This window comes from Neoarius graeffei, chromosome 2, assembly GCF_027579695.1.
Source record: "Neoarius graeffei isolate fNeoGra1 chromosome 2, fNeoGra1.pri, whole genome shotgun sequence".
NCBI classification, from domain to species: domain Eukaryota; kingdom Metazoa; phylum Chordata; class Actinopteri; order Siluriformes; family Ariidae; genus Neoarius; species Neoarius graeffei.
In genome coordinates this window covers 15456684-15475033 of record NC_083570.1, presented here as the reverse complement: position 1 = coordinate 15475033, position 18350 = coordinate 15456684, and the positions used below count along the sequence as shown (strand labels likewise).

Sequence of the window (18350 nt, the reverse complement as noted above, 5' to 3'; positions counted from 1 at the left end):
TTTTAAGAGGCTCCTCTGTCCTCCACTCGTTACCTGTATTAATGGCACCTGTTTGAACTCGTTATCAGTATAAAAGACACCTGTCCACAACCTCAAACAGTCACACTCCAAACTCCACTATGGCCAAGACCAAAGAGCTGTCAAAGGACACCAGAAACAAAATTGTAGACCTGCACCAGGCTGGGAAGACTGAATCTGCAATAGGTAAGCAGCTTGGTGTGAAGAAATCAACTGTGGGAGCCATTATTAGAAAATGGAAGACATACAAGACCACTGATAATCTCCCTCGATCTGGGGCTCCACGCAAGATCTCACCCCGTGGGGTCAAAATGATCACAAGAACGGTGAGCAAAAATCCCAGAACCACACGGGGGGACCTAGTGAATGACCTGCAGAGAGCTGGGACCAAAGTAACAAAGGCTACCATCAGTAACACACTACGCCGCCAGGGACTCAAATCCTGCAGTGCCAGACGTGTCCCCCTGCTTAAGCCAGTACATGTCCAGGCCCGTCTGAAGTTTGCTAGAGAGCATTTGGATGATCCAGAAGAGGGTTGGGAGAATGTCATATGGTCAGATGAAACCAAAATAGAACTTTTTGGTAAAAACTCAACTTGTCGTGTTTGGAGGAGAAAGAATGCTGAGTTGCATCCAAAGAACACCATACCTACTGTGAAGCATGGGGGTGGAAACATCATGCTTTGGGGCTGTTTTTCTGCAAAGGGACCAGGACGACTGATCCGTGTAAAGGAAAGAATGAATGGGGCCATGTATCGTGAGATTTTGCGTGACAACCTCCTTCCACCAGCAAGGGCATTGAAGATGAAACGTGGCTGGGTCTTTCATCATGACAATGATCCCAAACACACCGCCCGGGCAATGAAGGAGTGGCTTCGTAAGAAGCATTTCAAGGTCCTGGAGTGGCCTAGCCAGTCTCCAGATCTCAACCCCATAGAAAATCTTTGGAGGGAGTTGAAAGTCCGTGTTGCCCAGCGACAGCCCCAAAACATCACTGCTCTAGAGGAGATCTCCATGGAGGAATGGGCCAAAATACCAGCAACAGTGTGTGAAAACCTTGTGAAGACTTACAGAAAACGTTTGACCTCTGTCATTGCCAACAAAGGGTATATAACAAAGTATTGAGATGAACTTTTGTTATTGACCGAATACTTATTTTCCACCATAATTTGCAAATAAATTCTTTAAAAATCAGACAATGTGATTTTCTGGATTTTTTTTCTCATTCTGTCTCTCATAGTTGAAGTGTACCTATGATGAAAATTAAAGGCCTCTCATCTTTTTAAGTGGGAGAACTTGCACAATTGGTGACTGACTAAATACTTTTTTTGCCCCACTGTATAGCACAGGTGTGTGTGTGTTAGTTACTTAGTTTTGATGCTGGCATATACTGTTGTATCTCCTGATGCCTCTTGAGTGTGTGCTGCTCTCACAGGGTTGCTGTGGACTACAGTCGAGTACGTCACATCATCCTGCAGAAATACAACATAAACATTTTTACACACACACACACACACACACACACACACACGCACATATAAGGTACACAAATCTAGAATGATACACACCTTTTCTTCTGCTTTCTTGCGTTTAGTTTGTGGATTTATAGCTGTGTACAGAACATCCAAATCATTCTGTAGAAAAAGAAGTTACATGAGACTCTCTCTCTCTCTCACACACACACCCACACCTCAAATGTGATGATCCTGTTATTGGAACATGGATGTGTGTATTCACCTGCTTCTTCTGCTGTGTCCTCTGTCCTGTTTGTCCATCACCTGTCTCGGTCTGTCCTCGTCTCTGTGCTACAGAATGAAACCAGACAGAGTGAGACTGCAGAAGTGTGTGTGTGTGTGTGTGTGTGTGTGTGTACCTCTGTGTTTCCAGTACATGACTCCTCCGAGTAGCAGCAGCAGAACCCCAACAGCAGTACAGATGATGATGTGAGGATTTCGAAAAAAACAGTTTAAATCGGGAAGCTACGCACATACAAATGTGCGTAGCTTCCCGATTTAAACTGTTTTTTTCCCTCATCCTTATACTTCCTGTTTCATGGACTGTAACGGATTTGCTTATTTAGTAATTTTAATACAGAATTTACTTTGAAATTATAATCAGACACTCCAACGCCCCCCCCCCAAAAAAAAATTCGGATCTGCGCGATTCAGCCGTGAAAAAGGCGCCTTCCGCCAAAAGGCGCGCTGTTTGCATCCCTGAGATAAAGTTAGTGTGAGATTGTTGCTGTGAGCTGATGTACTAACACACTAACAAACCCTTTTCATTCCAGTGTGTATCAGTGGTGTGTGGTACCTGGTTTGGAATAAAATGTGTGGTTTTAACCCATATTATTTAAAAAAGTCAGACTTTTCTGAAGATAAGATGCTTCTACCAACCATCAAGTATGAATACAGGTCATGTATAAACTCATGTAACAAGGACTCAGGAATAGATGACTTGCAACCACGTGATCAAAACGTGCTCGGTCATGAGCATCCGCCATGATGGTGGATATACAAAGCAACTAGGATGGCAGCCACTGAAAGCATGTCTGTAAACAATGCTGAATTTTCTCAGTATTACCATGATTTGAACAAACAAGCGAATATTTGATACACAGAGAAGATAGATATGTATGGTTTTAACCCATATTATTTAAAAAAGTCAGACTTTTCTGAAGATAAGACGCTTCTACCAACCATCAAGTATGAATACAGGGCATTTCGTCCAAAGCCTTTTTCATACACCCTCTCAACTATTTTATATTTCAGGTATTTGTTTATTAAAAAAAGGAGGAATTCTCAATGGAATTTGACCAAAGCAAAACACATTTTTGTAAAGCAAATGAGTGCCATCGTATGTGCGCTTCGACACTAAAGAGCATACTAAGGGGGGTAGCCATGTCGGCGCGTGCCACTTGCTGACCCTGGGATGAGTTAACTCCCTTGTCATTGCAGGCTGCTCACTTGCATGTCTTTGTTTCCAGCTGGATCATATTAAATCTTCAGGCGCAGAGCAGTGCTCTTGCAGGGGATTTGTTCGTGAACACTGGGCCAAGGCGTGGTCCTACCAGCCCAAGACCATACTCTTTTGAAGGGGGAGTCTTAGAGGGAAGTGCCTGTAAAATTTGGCTTCGCTATGAGCTCCACTGGCTGAATTATTAATTTTTAAAGCCGGCTGGATCATGTTAAATCTTTAGGCAGCGCTCTCACGGGCCTTTTATTTGCAAACCCCAGAATATCTGAAATATACTGTAAAATAATTGATAGTGCGTATGAAAAAGGCTTTCGACTGGATGTCTTAACGATTGGACGAAAAAGAAACCTTTATTTGTCACATGCACACTTCAAGCACAGTGAAATTCATCCTCTGCATTTAACCCATCGGAAGCAGTGAACACACGCACCCAGAGCAGTGGGCAGCCACACCAGAGCACCCGGGGAGCAGTCATGGGTTAGGTACCTTGCTTAAGGGCACCTCAGCCCAAGGCTGCCTCACATCAACCTAACTGCATGTCTTTGGACTGTGGGGGAAACCGGAGCACCTGGAGGAAACCTACACAGACACGGGGAGAACATGCAAACTTCACACAGAAAGGCCCTCGCCGGCCGCTGGGTTCGAACCCGGAACCTTCTTGCTCTGAGGTGACCGTGCTGACCACTACACGACCGTGCCACCGATGAAGTGTCCTGATCCCCTCGTCTCCTCTCCGTACTAAGCCTAAGCGTTTCCTCGCCCTCTTTCCGAATCATGGACGGAATTCTAAAAAATTGGAACATGCCACAGTCACGAGTACTGTTGTGACTAGAGTTGAGCCGGATACTCGGCTGAAACGAGTATCCGGTACAGATAAAGCACTTTTGCCGAGTACGAGTATTATACGAGTAATACGAGTCAATATCTGTGCTCGGCCTGAATGAAAATCCTCACAGAGCATCACAGCGCCCCTCCCCTACACACACTGCTCTGCTCACTCACACACACACACACACACACCTGGTGTGGAAATAAAAAAAAAAATAAAAAAGAACCAAAATATTTAAAAAAATCACACTGATCATAAAAAAAATTAAAAGTTAAAAAAAGAAAGTTATGTTGAGTATGAAAACTCTTGTTCATTACATTTCATTTTATAATTGCAACCGTATGTGTTGTATTCATTGTTGCAAAACTTGTTCTGTAAATAGTTCGTTTGCTATCGTGATCAAAACCATTGATCTGAAGCTCAATGCTGATGCTGTCCTGTAAATAGTTTTCGAATCAGCAATAAATATAACAATTTCTGATCAACCCATATCAATTGCATGCTTAAAATAACATACTGGTTAAAGCCCTGCCTGTTTCAAGACAACCAGACCCACTACTGGGTTAAATCCCACCCACTTCCGGGTTAGGCCCACTCCGAGTACGGATACAGATACAGATAATTCATATGGTTAACAGATACAGATAATGCTGTACTCGCTCATCCCTAGTTGTGACCACAACCGTAAAATACAGCACAGAGATATGGCATAGCTAAAAGAACGCTTAAAGGAGTGGAAAAACAGAGAGAGTTCTGCATTTGTATATCCACCAACATGACTGACATCCGGGTTTCTATTTTGCTTTGACGTCACTTGCAAGTCAAGGATATATGCCGAGCAAAAAAGAATGTGAAAGTGATGAAAGAGAGCAAAACAAAGTGATAATGAATTCTTCCTCCAGTTCCATCAGGTAACAGGTGATATAAGGACAGGATTGTGTCTGAGGGTGTCTGTGCAGAGGAAGATGGACTCCACTGATGAAACTGATCAATGGGAGTAAAGTTGTTTACAATCATCTGTGTGACACAAATTTATTTATTCTGGCAAATGTGGTGGAAAATGAAGCTAAAATACAGAAATATGTATCTCTTTAAAATTTTATTTAATTTTAAAAATAGAAAAGGAAAGCGCACCAGCGTTACTCGGAATACAGTTCTGATAGCATTTACAGTACAGGTCCAAGAACATTACAATATCATGTGAGGAAAAAAATACAATGTGCCTCGTTTTTAATGATGTAAATATTGTGAAAGTGAAGCAGGCTTCAAAAGCATGTGAGTGTCTGATATAAAACTGTAAATGACACACGTTTAAATCTAAACACACATTCTGTGATTTAGTTAAAATATTATTCAGCATCAAAGGGAAAGCTGAAAGTCTAAAAGGGCTGAAAAGAACAAATTGTGAATGAAAATGAAGCGACAGTATTTAGAGAAGTGTTTTTCAGCAAGACTATTTCTGAACAACTCTCTTTATTAATTTATTGATGGATCAGCTCATTGAGTTCTCAACTACAGACTCACTGCTCCATCTCCATCAGCTCTGCTGGAATGAACTGTATCAGGACCTGGAGAGTAAAATACACAAGAAAAGCTCAGTTCATGCAGCTGAAATTTTGGGGACGTGGATGATAAATTTCCACAAAGAGCCGGAAAGTGTTTGTACCTTTCTTTCTGGTGGTGTAATAGACCACAGCCACGATAATGTGCAGAAAGAACACAGTCACTACGGCGAAGGGGACGTAGGGAAGATTCTCTGGAGAGACATCAATATCACTCAGAACTTTACCTTAACACTGTATTCAGATTTAATTTCAACATACTGTCGCAAGATTTTTTTTTAATTTGGGGTTATATAATTCACACAGAAGATTATCGGTAAGTGCTTCTGAAGTGAACAGAAGGTAATGTAATGTATTGATCAGCACCTGTTTCAGCGGGTGCAGGGGTTTTGTCTTTAATCACTGGGGTTGATTTTGAGGCTGTTGTTGTGACATGGACAGGAAGTGAAAGACCAGATAAAGTTAGTGTGAGATTGTTGCTGTGAGCTGATGTACTAACCGATGAACAAACCCTTTTCATTCCAGTGTGTATCAGTGGTGTGTGGTACCTGGTTTGGAATGAGATGAAGTTGTTGTGGTCACTGGTGCAGATGTTGAAGGTTTTGTCGGTGCGTCTGCAAGGAGAGAAAAGTTAGAAATAAAGAGTGTGAGATGCAGTGAGTGAAGGCAGGACACAAGTGTGTAAACTCGGCGTGTTCTTTATTAACAACAATTCAGGAATCACAGTGAGGAGTGAAAGCGGGTCAGAACACAAACTCAGATAATCCATCATCATAAACACAAACACAGACAAGGAGCAGAACACAGAACAGAAACTTTTCACATCTGATTCTTACATTTTATTTCTGATTTTATGTTGCACTTTACATCTATTTCTTTATATTTCTTTGCTTTAGCTACATACTGTAGTCAACTTCACACATGGTTTATATACAGAAGGTCATTTTACCTCTTACTGTGAGACGGACGTCTGAGATTCTGTTCCTGATCTCACACCTGTACCGTCCTCCATCCTCTACAGTCAGGTGTGATATGAGCAGAGAGAGATTTCCTGGAAGATGATCATTAAAGAGCTGAACTCTGTCTGTGTAGAGATTTGTCTGGTCCTCTGGGAAGATTTCTTTGTGAGGAGAACCATTTAAAAACGTCCATGTGAAATTGTGTGGTTTGGCTTGTAGTTCAGAGCAGGAGCAGGGCAGAAGGACAGACTGTCCCACGTATCCAGTCACAGTCTCTGGCTGTAGATTCAGTGTGCAACCTGGAGAATGAACAAACATCAACATATTGCATCACTGTTACAACATCAGATTAATCTGTCATGAGATTATCACTGAAGTAGCTTTGTGAATAAAAATGAGTCCTTTACCTTTAACAGTGAGTCTGATGTCTGTGTATTGACTCCCTTGAACACTACAACTGTAAAGTCCTCCATCCTCTTCAGTCAGGTGTGATATGAGCAGAGAGAGATTTCCTGAAGAGCGATCATTAACCAGCTGAAATCTCTCTTTGTACTGCTCACTCTCAGGAGATATCTTTACCCATTTCTTTTCATTTGTTGTGAGTTTCTCCCATGTGAATGTCTCAGGTGTGGTTTGGAGGTCAGTGCAGGAGCAGGGCAGCAGTACTGAGCCTCCTGTGTATGCACTGATTTCTATTAAGTATTTATTTCCTTCCAGCCAGCAGCCTGTAGGAACACAGCAGTTAATGATGTGTTAATGAGCAGTTCACCATCTGCAGCAACTCTACACAACTACAGACAACCTGGAACTCTACAACTCACTAACATCGACCACTCACTGAGTCCATGAGTCAGCTTATTAACATCCACTCATCACAAAATCAGAGGTGGACAGTAACGAAGTAAATTTACTTGAGTACTGTACTTAAGTACACTTTTTAACTATGTGTACTTTACTTGAGTATTAATTTTTTTGGCAACTTATGACTTTAACTTCACTACATCTGAACGAGAAATATTGTACTTTTTACTCCACTACATTTCTATCAAGCTCCTTTTTACTCGTTACTATGAAGCAGCTTTGAAAGTGGATGTTTTTTTTTTCTTTTCTTTTCTAAAACGTGATTGTTTTTTTCGTAGGTGACACTGAGACAGCCTATCAGTAATCACTTGGGTCACGTCTCATCCATAGACTGGATAAAATCAAGAGTAATGATTTGTCCGCAGCATTATTTAACATGATCAGTTGATGGCAGAATGGAAGGAGGCGGTACTTCTGGGGAATGCATGCACTCATGGCTATAGCTAGAACCCATTTTTCAGTTTTCTGAAAAGAATAAAGAGTTGTTTTGTTTTAAATGTTTGCTTTGTTTGCCTAAAACGGAGCACATCCAGCCTACAAAATCTTGCTGTCTGACCTGCGGATGCATATTGAGGTATGTAAATGTTTTATTCCAAGAGAAAGCTTGCAGTGAAGTTGTCTGTGCTTTTAGAGCTCGCGATAATGTTGCAATAGCTGTGCAGTCTGGTTAGTCAAATGACTTTCTATGGATTTGCCCACAAAGTTGCCATCGCCTTTTCCATGGCTAATGATAACACATAGCTAGTTAACTTGAACACTGTTAGTTAGCATGTAAAAACAGAGTTACACTAACATGAGTAACATTAACTTATCTGAAGTCCTTTCAGAAATGTTTTCGCATAATCTTGCCAAATAAACAAAATATAGAAATCTTTTTTAGTAGCGTTATCTACCCAATATGATTTTGAGTTTGAAAAGAGTTTGCGAGCATGTCAGGTGGTGATCCACTGACCACAATCATTCCACAGACAGATTCATATGTGCATGAATACATGCACTTGTGTGTGTGCTCACACACCACCTGTGAGGTAATTGTACTAATCAGTCACAACAAATTGTTGACATTTTTTGTTTTGATGTTGTCTGTAAACCCGCTGAAAACGAGTAAACTACAATCATGGACAACCCCGACTACAACTCCCAGTTCACACAGTGCCCTCTATCTCCCGCCTACTGAATCACAACTGACTCATATTTCCGCAATCACCTGTCCATCTATATAAACCCCAGTCACACTCTCGCCCATTGCGAAGTATTGTCCTGAGTCTCCAGTTCATACCAAGCCTTGTATCTTTCTGACTGCTTTACTGACTTTTGACCCTCACTTGTTCTTCCTCGTTTTCTCGATCTTTGTCTTGTCCTTGTAACACTGTTTGTCGATCGCCGGACCCAAGGCCAGTAAATCCAGTAGGTTGCTTCAGACGCATTAGGTTTTGTAAGCGTTGTGGCAATAATACAAAAATGCATTGACAGAAAATGTACTTTTAATACTTAAGTATTTTTAAAAGCAAGTACTTCAGTACTTTAACTTTAAGTAAAACTTTGACTGGACAACTTTTACTTGTATTGGAGAAACATTTGACCAGTGGGATCTGTACTTTGACTTCAGTAATGGAGTTGGGGATTTTGCCCACCTCTGCACAAAATTCAATAACTCTAATATCCACAGCTGGACAGTCAAACTGAAAGAGTTTTGCAGTTGTATGTTATTTTTAAGGATATTTTAGTCGGTGCAACCGTCTAGACACTAGATTGTTAAAAGTGAGACACACACACACACACACACACTGAGGTTTGCTAAACCCCATAAAGATTGGACCACAGAGGACCGGAGGAAGTTCCTCTTGTCTGAGGAGTTCAGCTTTCAGCTTTTCCCATCACCTGGTTGTTTAATGGTTAAACAGAGGCCTAGAGAGGCCTACAAGCTACAGTGTCTCGCACCCAGTGTGAAATTTGGTGGAGGATCGGTGATGATTTAGGGTGCTTCAGCATGGCTGGAATGGGGCAGATTTTTGTTTGTGAAGGAAACATGAGCCATCAAGCCATATAAACAAACACACAAAAAAGATCTAAAACCTGCAACACACCAACTCTGTTGTATTTTGTGTTACACTGAGGCACTGAAACTCTGAATGTATTTTAATCTGAACAGCGAAACTTCCTTCCGTCTTAATGACACGCCACCAAAGAGGCCAACTGCTGGTGGAGGAAGCGGCGCTGTGATCACACCACACGGGTAAGCAGTTTACTGACATCAACCACCCATTCTGTGAACAGTGGACACACCCCAGTGTTTCAAGCCTCTTTGGCCACATAGATGACGCTGTAAGAACGTCGATGAGTAACAGCCAATGAGAGAGCAAGAGGAAACTGTAGGGGGACGAGGCAGAAACCACCAGAACCTCAATCATGATGGCGGAGACTCAGCGTTCTACATGAGCCCAGGATATAGACGGGGATTAATAAAACTCTGGCAGAAAATTCTTCTTTAATAAGTGTTAAGCAGCTTTTATAAAAGTCACATGATGATCATTTTCTCATGTTTATATTTGGTTTGACGGCCAAAAAAAAAAAAAACCTCCATAACTCACCCCAATAATTTCAGTTGTTCAATGTTCACTTTATATTTCCACATCACGAGTAAGATTACTGAATGACTTTATGCTTTAAAGGCTTTAAATCATAAAATCTTACATGTAGTATTTCCTGATATATATTCAATGAGAGAGAGAAGAGGAGACTCACCTTCAGTGATATGAAGCTGTATCAGGAGGAGAAGAAAACACACCTGCATTCTTACTGAGGACCCAAACACACACATTTATCCAAAGAGAGAATTGGAGTGAAACACACACTGACCGACTCGTGCACCGTGTCTCATCAGAATGAACACACAGGAAAAGCCACATGCAGACCTTCACAGTTAAGACAGGAAGTACAAACTGAGCAGTTTGCCACTGACCACATAGAGGTGAGAAAATCTCCCATATCTGTTGCACAGCAGAACTGAGTCTATGTTCTGAATAAATCATCCAACACCAATAAAATATTAACTATTCTTCATTTTCATGCCTTCAACTAAACAAAAGCATTTTTTTTGCATTTTTCATTTCTTCTTGGAAAACATGCATTTTATTGTGTCTTACATTTTGCATGAGCTTGTACATGACGTAATGACAGTCATCTGCAGTCTCCTGCATTACTAATCTAACCGCCATCTACTGGCCTTTCAGGGTTAGTGCACCACAATAAAGCTATACATACAGTGGCATGCAAAAGTTTGTGCACCCTTACTGAAAATGTCTGTTACTGTGAATAGTTAAGTGAGCAGAAGATGAACTGATCACCAAAAGGCATAAAGGTAAAGATGACACATTTCTTTTCAGCGTTTTCTGCAAGATGTATTATTTTTGTTTTGTACAACTGGAGAGTGAAAAAAGACAAGGAACACCATGCAAAAGTTTGGGCACCCCAACACATTTGAGTTCTCAGGTAACTTTTACCAAAGTTCCAGACTTTAATTAGCTTATTGAGCTGTGGCTTGTTCAAATTCTTCGTTAGGAAAGGTCAGATGATACAGATTTCAAAGCTATATAAATTCTCTGACTCCTCCAACTTGTGCCTAAAATCAACAGCCATGGGCTCCTCTAAGCACCTCCGTCACATTCTGAATAATAAAATAATTGACGCTCACAAAGCAGGAGAAGGCTACAGGAACGTAGCAAAGTGTTTTCAGGTAGCTGTTTCCTCAGATTGTAATGTTATTGAGAAATGGCAGTTAATAGAAACAGTGGAGATCAAGGTGAGGTCTGGGAGATGAAGAAAACTTTCTGAAAGAACTACTCACTGGACTGTTAGAAAGGCAAATAAAAACCCCCGTTTGACTGCAAAAGACCTTCAGAAAGATTTAGCAGACCCTGGAGTGGTGGTGCACTGTTCTACTATGCAGCAACACCTGAACAAATACTTTCATGGAAGAGTCATCAGAAGAAAATCGTTCCTGTGTCCTAGCCACAAAATTCAGCGTCTGAAGTTTGCAAATGAACATCGAAATAAGCCTGATGCATTTTGGAAACAAATCCTGTGGACTCTCATCTCATTATCTCTAGCCGCTTTATCCTGTTCTACAGGGTCGCAGGCAAGCTGGAGCCTATCCCAGATGACTATGGGTGAAAGGCGGGGTACACCCTGGACAAGTCACCAGGTCATCATAGGGCCGACACATGGACTCAGACAACCATTCACACTCACATTCACAACTACGGTCAATTTAGAGTCACCAGTTAACCTAACCTGCATCTCTTTGGACTGTTGGGGAAACCGGAGCACCCGGAGGAAACCCACGCGGACACTGGGAGAACATGCCATCTCCACACAGAAAGGCCCTCGCCGGCCACGGGGCTCGAACCCAGACCTTCTTGCTGTGAGGCAACAGCGCTATCCACTACACCACCGTGCCACGAATCCTGTGGACTGATGAAATCAAAATGGAACTTTTGGGCCACAATGTGCAAAGGTATGTTTGGAGAAAAAAGGGTGCCAAATTCCAGGAAAAGAACACCTCTCCAACTCCGAAGCATGGGTGTGGATCGATCATACTTTGAGGTTGTGTTGCAGCCAGTGGCACAGGGCACATTTCATTGGTCGAGGGAAGCATGGATTCGAATAAATACCAGCAAATTCTAGAAGCAAACATCTCCACATCTGTAAAATGTTGAAGTTAAAAAGAGGATAGGTCCTACAATAAGACGATGATCCAAAACACACCTCAAGATCTACAATGGAATACCTCAAGAGGCACAAGCTGAAGGTTTTGCCCTGGTCCTCACAGTCCCCTGACCTAAACATCATTGAAAATCTGTGGATAGATCTCAAAAGAGCAGTGCATGCAAGACAGTCCAAGAAACTTGTAGAACTGGAAGCCTTTTGCAAGGACGAATGCATGAAAATCCCCCAGGTAAGAACTGAAAGATTATTAGCTGGCTACAAAAAGTGTTTACAAGCTGTGAGACTTCCCAAAGGGGGTGTTACTAGGTACTAAACATGCAGGGTGCCCAGACTTTTGCTTTGAGCCCTTTTCCCTTTTTATCATTTTGAAAATGTAAAAGATGAAAATTTAAAAAATGTTTTTGCTTAAAATATAAAGGGAATGAGTCATCTTTAACTTTATGCCTTTTGGAGATCATTTCATCTTCAACATGCTTAACTCGTAACAGCAATTTTGACCAGGGGTGCCCAAACTTTTGCATACCACTGTACATGTATATATGACATTTCATTTCAAACAAAGTACAAATTGACAAACAGTTGCAATTTTAATGTTTCACCTGAAAATAGTGTCTGATAAAATGCAGACAGTGTCCATTACAAAGAACAGGACAAAACTTAAATACAATTGCTTCAGCAGTTTTTACACTTCAAGATTCCATGAAATACTCATTCATTCATTCATTCATTCATTCATTTCCTTCCTTACCTGCTTAATGGCTCCCCTGGTGTTGTTATATTGTTCACATTGTTGTCTGTATTTATATGATATCCTGTGTGTCTGAGATGTTTTTGTTGATCTTCCCTGTTGTTGTTTATCACCAAGGTCCTAACATTATCTTGTGTTATTACACTCACTACACAGTATATTATCAATCAGATATTTGAGAACAGTTTATTGACACAAACCCACTGATGCAGTAACACACACAGACTCAAGGGGGCGTAAATGAGATGTTTGAATAGAGAGATGGGATGATTCTAATGGATGGACATCAACAGTAAACGGGCAGCAAAAGTGGGCAAACTGTGGGAGAAAAGTGTGCACCTGGTCACGTGACTCCACCGGGAGCGCGCTGGCTGGCGATGGAGAAAAGGGACACGTGCGCGTTCACAGAGTCTGTAATTCCGTTCCCCTGTTGCAGAGAACCTGCACTGTTTCTGTGTGTGGTGCTGTTTGGAAATAACAATGCACTGTACGCTCATGTCAGGCTTTTATTTGCTTAACAATTGTTATTTTAGAGCCAACAAGGGAGTTAAATCTCTCCATGAAAAAGAAGCAAATGAAGGTGAAGAACCAGCTGATGGATGAATGCAGTAAAGAGGAAGCACTTCATGGTGCAGGAGAACACAAGAGCAGCAGTGTGATCACATGCAGAGGTTTAGAGGCGGACTGTTCAGTGTCCATCAGGAGAGAGAGAGAGAGAGAGAGAGAGAGCTGGGTGAACAGAAAACTCTCACACACAAGCAGGAGTTGGAGAAGAATTCCTGTTTGGTTTTGTGCAGGTGTGAGGATGATGAGATTCTGAGAGTGGAGAATCTTTTATCAAGGTGGGTGATGATGATTTTTTTTCCTGTGTATTATGATCTCTGTCCAGCTGATCACCTGATAATGATCAAGTGCAGGAATCTTTTTAATTGAATATATGCCAAGCAGGGCGGCATGGTGGTGTAGTGGTTAGCGCTGTCGCCTCACAGCAAGAAGATGTGGGTTCGAGCCCCGTGGCCGGTGAGGGCCTTTCTGTGTGGAGTTTGCATGTTCTCCCCGTGTCCGCGTGGGTTTCCTCTGGGTGCTCCGGTTTCCCCCACAGTTCAAAGACATGCAGGTTAGGTTAACTGGTGACTCTAAATTGACTGTAGGTGTGAATGTGAGTGTGAATGGTTGTCTGTGTCTATGTGTCAGCCCTGTGATGACCTGGCGACTTGTCCAGGGTGTACCCCGCCTTTCACCCGTAGTCAGCTGGGATAGGCTCCAGCTTGCCTGCAAACCTGTACAACAGGATAAAGCGGCTAGAGATAATGAGATGAGATATATGCCGAGCAAAAAAGAATGTGAAAGTATTGAAAGAAAGCAAAATAAAGGTAACAGGTGATATAAGGACAGGATTGTGTCTGAGGGAGGAGGAGGAAGGTTTTGGGAGGTGGACTGGACATCCAGCTTTGCAGAGGAAGATGGAATCCACTGATGAAGCTGATCAATGGTAGGAAAGTTGTTTGCAATCATCACTGTGACACAGATTTGTTTATTTAGGCAAATGTGGTGCAAAAGAATGCTAAAATACAGAAATGTGTATCTCTTGAAATTTTATTTAATTTTAAAAATAGAAAAGGAAAGCACACCAGCGTTACTCAGAATACATCAGTTCTGATAGCGTTTACAATACAGGACCAAGAACATTACAATATCATGTGAGGAAAAAAATACAATGTGCCTCGTTTTTAATGATGTAAATATTGTGAAAGTGAAGCAGGCTTCAAAAGCATGTGAGTGTCTGATATAAAACTGTAAATGATACACTTTTAAATCTAAACACACATTCTGTGATTTAGTTAAAATATTATTCAGCATCAAAGGGAAAGCTGAAAGTCTAAAAGGGCTGAAAAGAACAAATTGTGAATGAAAATGAAGCGACAGTATTTAGAGAAGTGTTTTTAAGCAAGACTATTTCTGAACAACTCTCTTTATTAATTTATTGATGGATCAGCTCATTGAGTTCTCAACTACAGACTCACTGCTCCATCTCCATCAGCTCTGCTGGAATGAACTGTATCAGGACCTGGAGAGTAAAATACACAAGAAAAGCTCAGTTCATGCAGCTGAAATGTTGGGGACGTGGATGATAAATTTCCACAAAGAGCCAGAAAGTGTTTGTACCTTTCTTTCTGGTGGTGTAATAGACCACAGCCACGATAATGTGCAGAAAGAACACAGTCACTACGGCGAAGGGGACGTAGGGAAGATGCTCTGGAGAGACATCAATATCACTCAGAACTTTACCTTAACACTGTATTCAGATTTAATTTCAATTTTTAAGACAGTCCAGGAATCGTAGTGAAAAGTGAAAGCGGGTCAGAACACAAACTCAGATAATCCATCGTCATCAACACAAATGAGGAGCAGAACACGGAACAGAAACTTTTCACATCTGATTCTTACATTTTATTTCTGATTTTATGTTGCACTTTTCCTCTATTTCTTTATATTTCTTTACTTTAGCTACATACTGTAGTCCACTTCACACATGGTTTATATACAGAAGGTCATTTTACCTCTTACTGTGAGACGGACGTCTGAGATTCTGTTCCTGATCTCACACCTGTACCATCGTCCATCCTCTACAGTCAGGTTTGATATGAGCAGAGAGAGATTTCCTGGAAGATGATCATTAAAGAGCTGAACTCTGTCTGTGTAGAGATTTGTCTGGTCCTTTGGGAAGATTTCTTTGGAATCAGAACCATTTAAAAACGTCCATGTGAAAGTGTGTGGTTTGGCTTGTAGTTCAGAGCAGGAGCAGGGCAGAAGGACAGACTGTCCCACGTATCCAGTCACAGTCACTGTCGGTTGATTCAGTGTGCAACCTGGAGAATGAACAAACATCAACATATTGCATCACTGTTACAACATCAGATTAATCTGTCATGAGATTTTCACTGAAGTAGCATTTGTGAATAAAAATTAGTCTTTTACCTTTAACAGTGAATCCGAAGTTTCTGTATTGACTCCCTTTAACACTACACCTGTAGTCTTCTCCATCCTCTTCAGTCAGGTGTGATATGAGCAGAGAGAGATTTCCTGAAGAGCGATCATTAACCAGCTGAAATCTCTCTTTGTACTGCTCACTCTCAGGAGATATCTTTACCCATTTCTTTTCATTTGTTGCCTATTTCTCCCATGTGGATGTCTCAGGTGTGGTGTGGAGGTCAGTGCAGGAGCAGGGCAGCAGTACTGAGCCTCCTGTGTATGCAATGATTTCTATGGTCCTGCACCATAACTTATTGCATCTTGTCAATGACTGACTTGTTTATCTGCCTGTGACAGGGGAGAAAGCAAGGACAACCCCAGAGAAGACAAAAAAGGAAAAAAGCGGTAGGAGAGACAGAGCTGCGACCGAACAGTGAAACCAGTTCTGGTGAGCATAACGATTCCCCCTGCTACGAACTAAGATACAACCTGAGAACCAGAAACAGAATGAATGTGATACCTACCAGTGAACCTACCTATGTTCCACGGAGGAATTCAGCTCCTGCTGAATCCAGTCACATAGCCAGTTCGGGAAAACCTTGGAAAGGAAAGAGAATTAAGACACAAAGGAGACACTTGTAAAACTGACACGTGGACAGGGAGGAACCGAACAAGAGAGGTCTGACGAACAAAGCATGGAACCTGACTGTTTCGGTGAAGAGGAGGAAAATGTGAGTGATGTGGAGTCAGGCGTCAGTCACGCACCAGCCATGGAGAGTGAAAGTGGAACTGGGCAGCCCATTCCAGAAGAGACTCATGTTGGGCCAGACCTGGCCCCACATCCAGATGGACAAACACTCAGAAGGTCCACTGGAGATAGGTGACCAGCAGCACTGTTCACCTACAATGCTTTAGGCCAGCCTTCACTTCATGTTCAACCATCAGTCAACAGTGCAGAGGTTTATGAGGCGCCACACATGACACTTTTGAACATGCCACCATACACTTCAACACCTTACTCTGTTCCAATAGCACATCGCATTCCATCATCCTACCTGCTACCACCATGCACATGGCTAGTATTTTATAACATGCCTTTTTACACTTGCTAAGAGATTCAGAAGGGGCAAGGATAGCATTGAGAGTTGTGATATTGAGTAAATGAGTTAAAGGTGGTAAAATGTCAGGAGCCATTTTTTTTTTGAGGGGGGGGAGTGTGTGACACCCACAAATGTATGGTCACAATTGTTGAGTTGTTTGAATTGTTGTGTATTTTTCTATGAAAAAGGCCAGATTTAAATGTGTTTTCTATATGGGTTTTAGTAAGGTGCGTTTCCCCAACTCTACCACAAGAGGGAGTATCACCAAAATTGAGCGCTAGTTGTAGTAAGCTGCGCCAGGCTAACATTCCTCATAGGCCGTAAGGTGAACCCCGAAAAGTCTTTCAGAAACAAGATTCCGCTCCGACATCTCCGAACTACATAATATCCAATTCTTAAAAATGGACGTATTATGAAATGATGTCATCAAAAAGTTCTCACCTTGTAATGCTGTCAATTTTTCGCACGAAGGCTTGAAAAAGCGAACTAATGTCATCGGCGCGGAATGATATTTTGGCACCGTGGAATAAGATTTCGCTACAGAACAGGTTCCACGGTTGCTGACGTATCCCATAAACACCCGCGACGTAGCCCATTTCGTAAACAAGAGACCAACATGGCAGCCGCCACAGCCTCGTCTAGCAGCAGTGGAGGAGAGGAAAGTTTGGAAATAACGGCAAAAAGGAGAAAACTTCTTGCACGTAAGCAGTGTTGTATGCATATAGCTTCTGTGAAGCACGGAGTGACCCAGGAATTTACCTTCAAACGGTGGAATACGATGACCACAGTATTCTGGTACACATTAAGGACAAAGTGTGGCTCTGGAGGTGCAGTACCACAAGAGCTGCTACCAGCAGTACACCAGATTTCTGAATGAGCCTGCTAGACAAGAGAAGGACAAGTAAGCCATGTACTAACTTCTCATACATGACCATAGAATGCTACTTGCTACTGTTCAATGTGAAGACAATTAGTCACAGCACTGTGTGTGTGTGTGTGTGTGTGTGTGTGTGCGTGCGTGCATGCATGCGCATGTTTATTTAGGTCAGTGTAGTAGTGGTTGGCAATATCTATCTGCATTTCTTTTCTAAATACTTCAGATAATACATACATTCAATTTAGCATGTAAACATTGCACCTTGTGTAAGCTGTATTTTGTTCCCCTGTACTTGTGTACTGTCAATGAAGTAAACTCTGAAACCTAATCTAAATCTTATGTATATTCTGCTGTATTTTCTGAAGGAATGAGCCAACATATGAAATAAGCTACAAGGCGTTCTGTGAGAGGATCATCCGGCAAAGGCTGATTATCAACCAGGAGGTGCTGAGAATGGCCCATCTGAGAAAGAAATTCATTGACATGGTGAAGTCAATCGAAGGACTGGCAGATGCTCTTGTGTCTCTGCAGGAGTCTGTTGCACGGACTTGTGCAGGTGTAGCAATTGCTCAAATATGAAGGAGACAGAGGACAAGGAAGACGACCAGTGCCCTGACAGTGATGACGAGGAGTGTGTCTTCCCCCCCCCTCTCTCTTTCTCTGTCACTGACACCTAGGTCATTGCCTGGATGCTGACCCCTGCCTTTTTGCACCGTGCCACAG

The 18350-nt window shown here is 42.0% G+C and overlaps 1 protein-coding gene, 1 long non-coding RNA gene and 1 pseudogene across 2 annotated transcripts; all 3 read right to left on the bottom strand.

Annotated features, from left to right (window-relative positions):
- Positions 1-1404: 1404 nt before the first annotated feature.
- LOC132872111 (uncharacterized) lies at positions 1405-1791 on the bottom strand. Its single transcript, XR_009651386.1, has 3 exons — positions 1755-1791; positions 1586-1651; positions 1405-1489 (listed from the first exon to the last, which is right to left on the bottom strand). It is a non-coding gene; the product is annotated as an uncharacterized LOC132872111 (long non-coding RNA).
- A 4516-nt stretch (positions 1792-6307) lies between these two features.
- Positions 6308-10029, bottom strand: LOC132868969 (carcinoembryonic antigen-related cell adhesion molecule 2-like). The gene is made up of 3 exons (XM_060902322.1): positions 9947-10029; positions 6748-7065; positions 6308-6639 (listed from the first exon to the last, which is right to left on the bottom strand). The coding sequence occupies exons 1-3, from the start codon at positions 10020-10022 to the stop codon at positions 6308-6310; spliced, it is 726 nt and encodes a 241-aa protein (XP_060758305.1). The 5' UTR covers positions 10023-10029.
- A 4660-nt stretch (positions 10030-14689) lies between these two features.
- LOC132868961 (uncharacterized) lies at positions 14690-16697 on the bottom strand (annotated as a pseudogene).
- Between the last annotated feature and the right edge of the window lie 1653 nt (positions 16698-18350).

Coding starts and splice junctions, on each gene's coding strand:
- LOC132868969 (XM_060902322.1), bottom strand. CDS start 10,022: ATGTGTGTGTTTGGGTCCTCAGTAAGAATGCAGGTGTGTTTTCTTCTC. Junction 7,066..9,946: donor ACAGCTTCATATCACTGAAG/GTGAGTCTCCTC, acceptor GTGTTCCTACAG/GCTGCTGGCTGGAAGGAAAT. Junction 6,640..6,747: donor CATCAGACTCACTGTTAAAG/GTAAAGGACTCA, acceptor TTCATTCTCCAG/GTTGCACACTGAATCTACAG.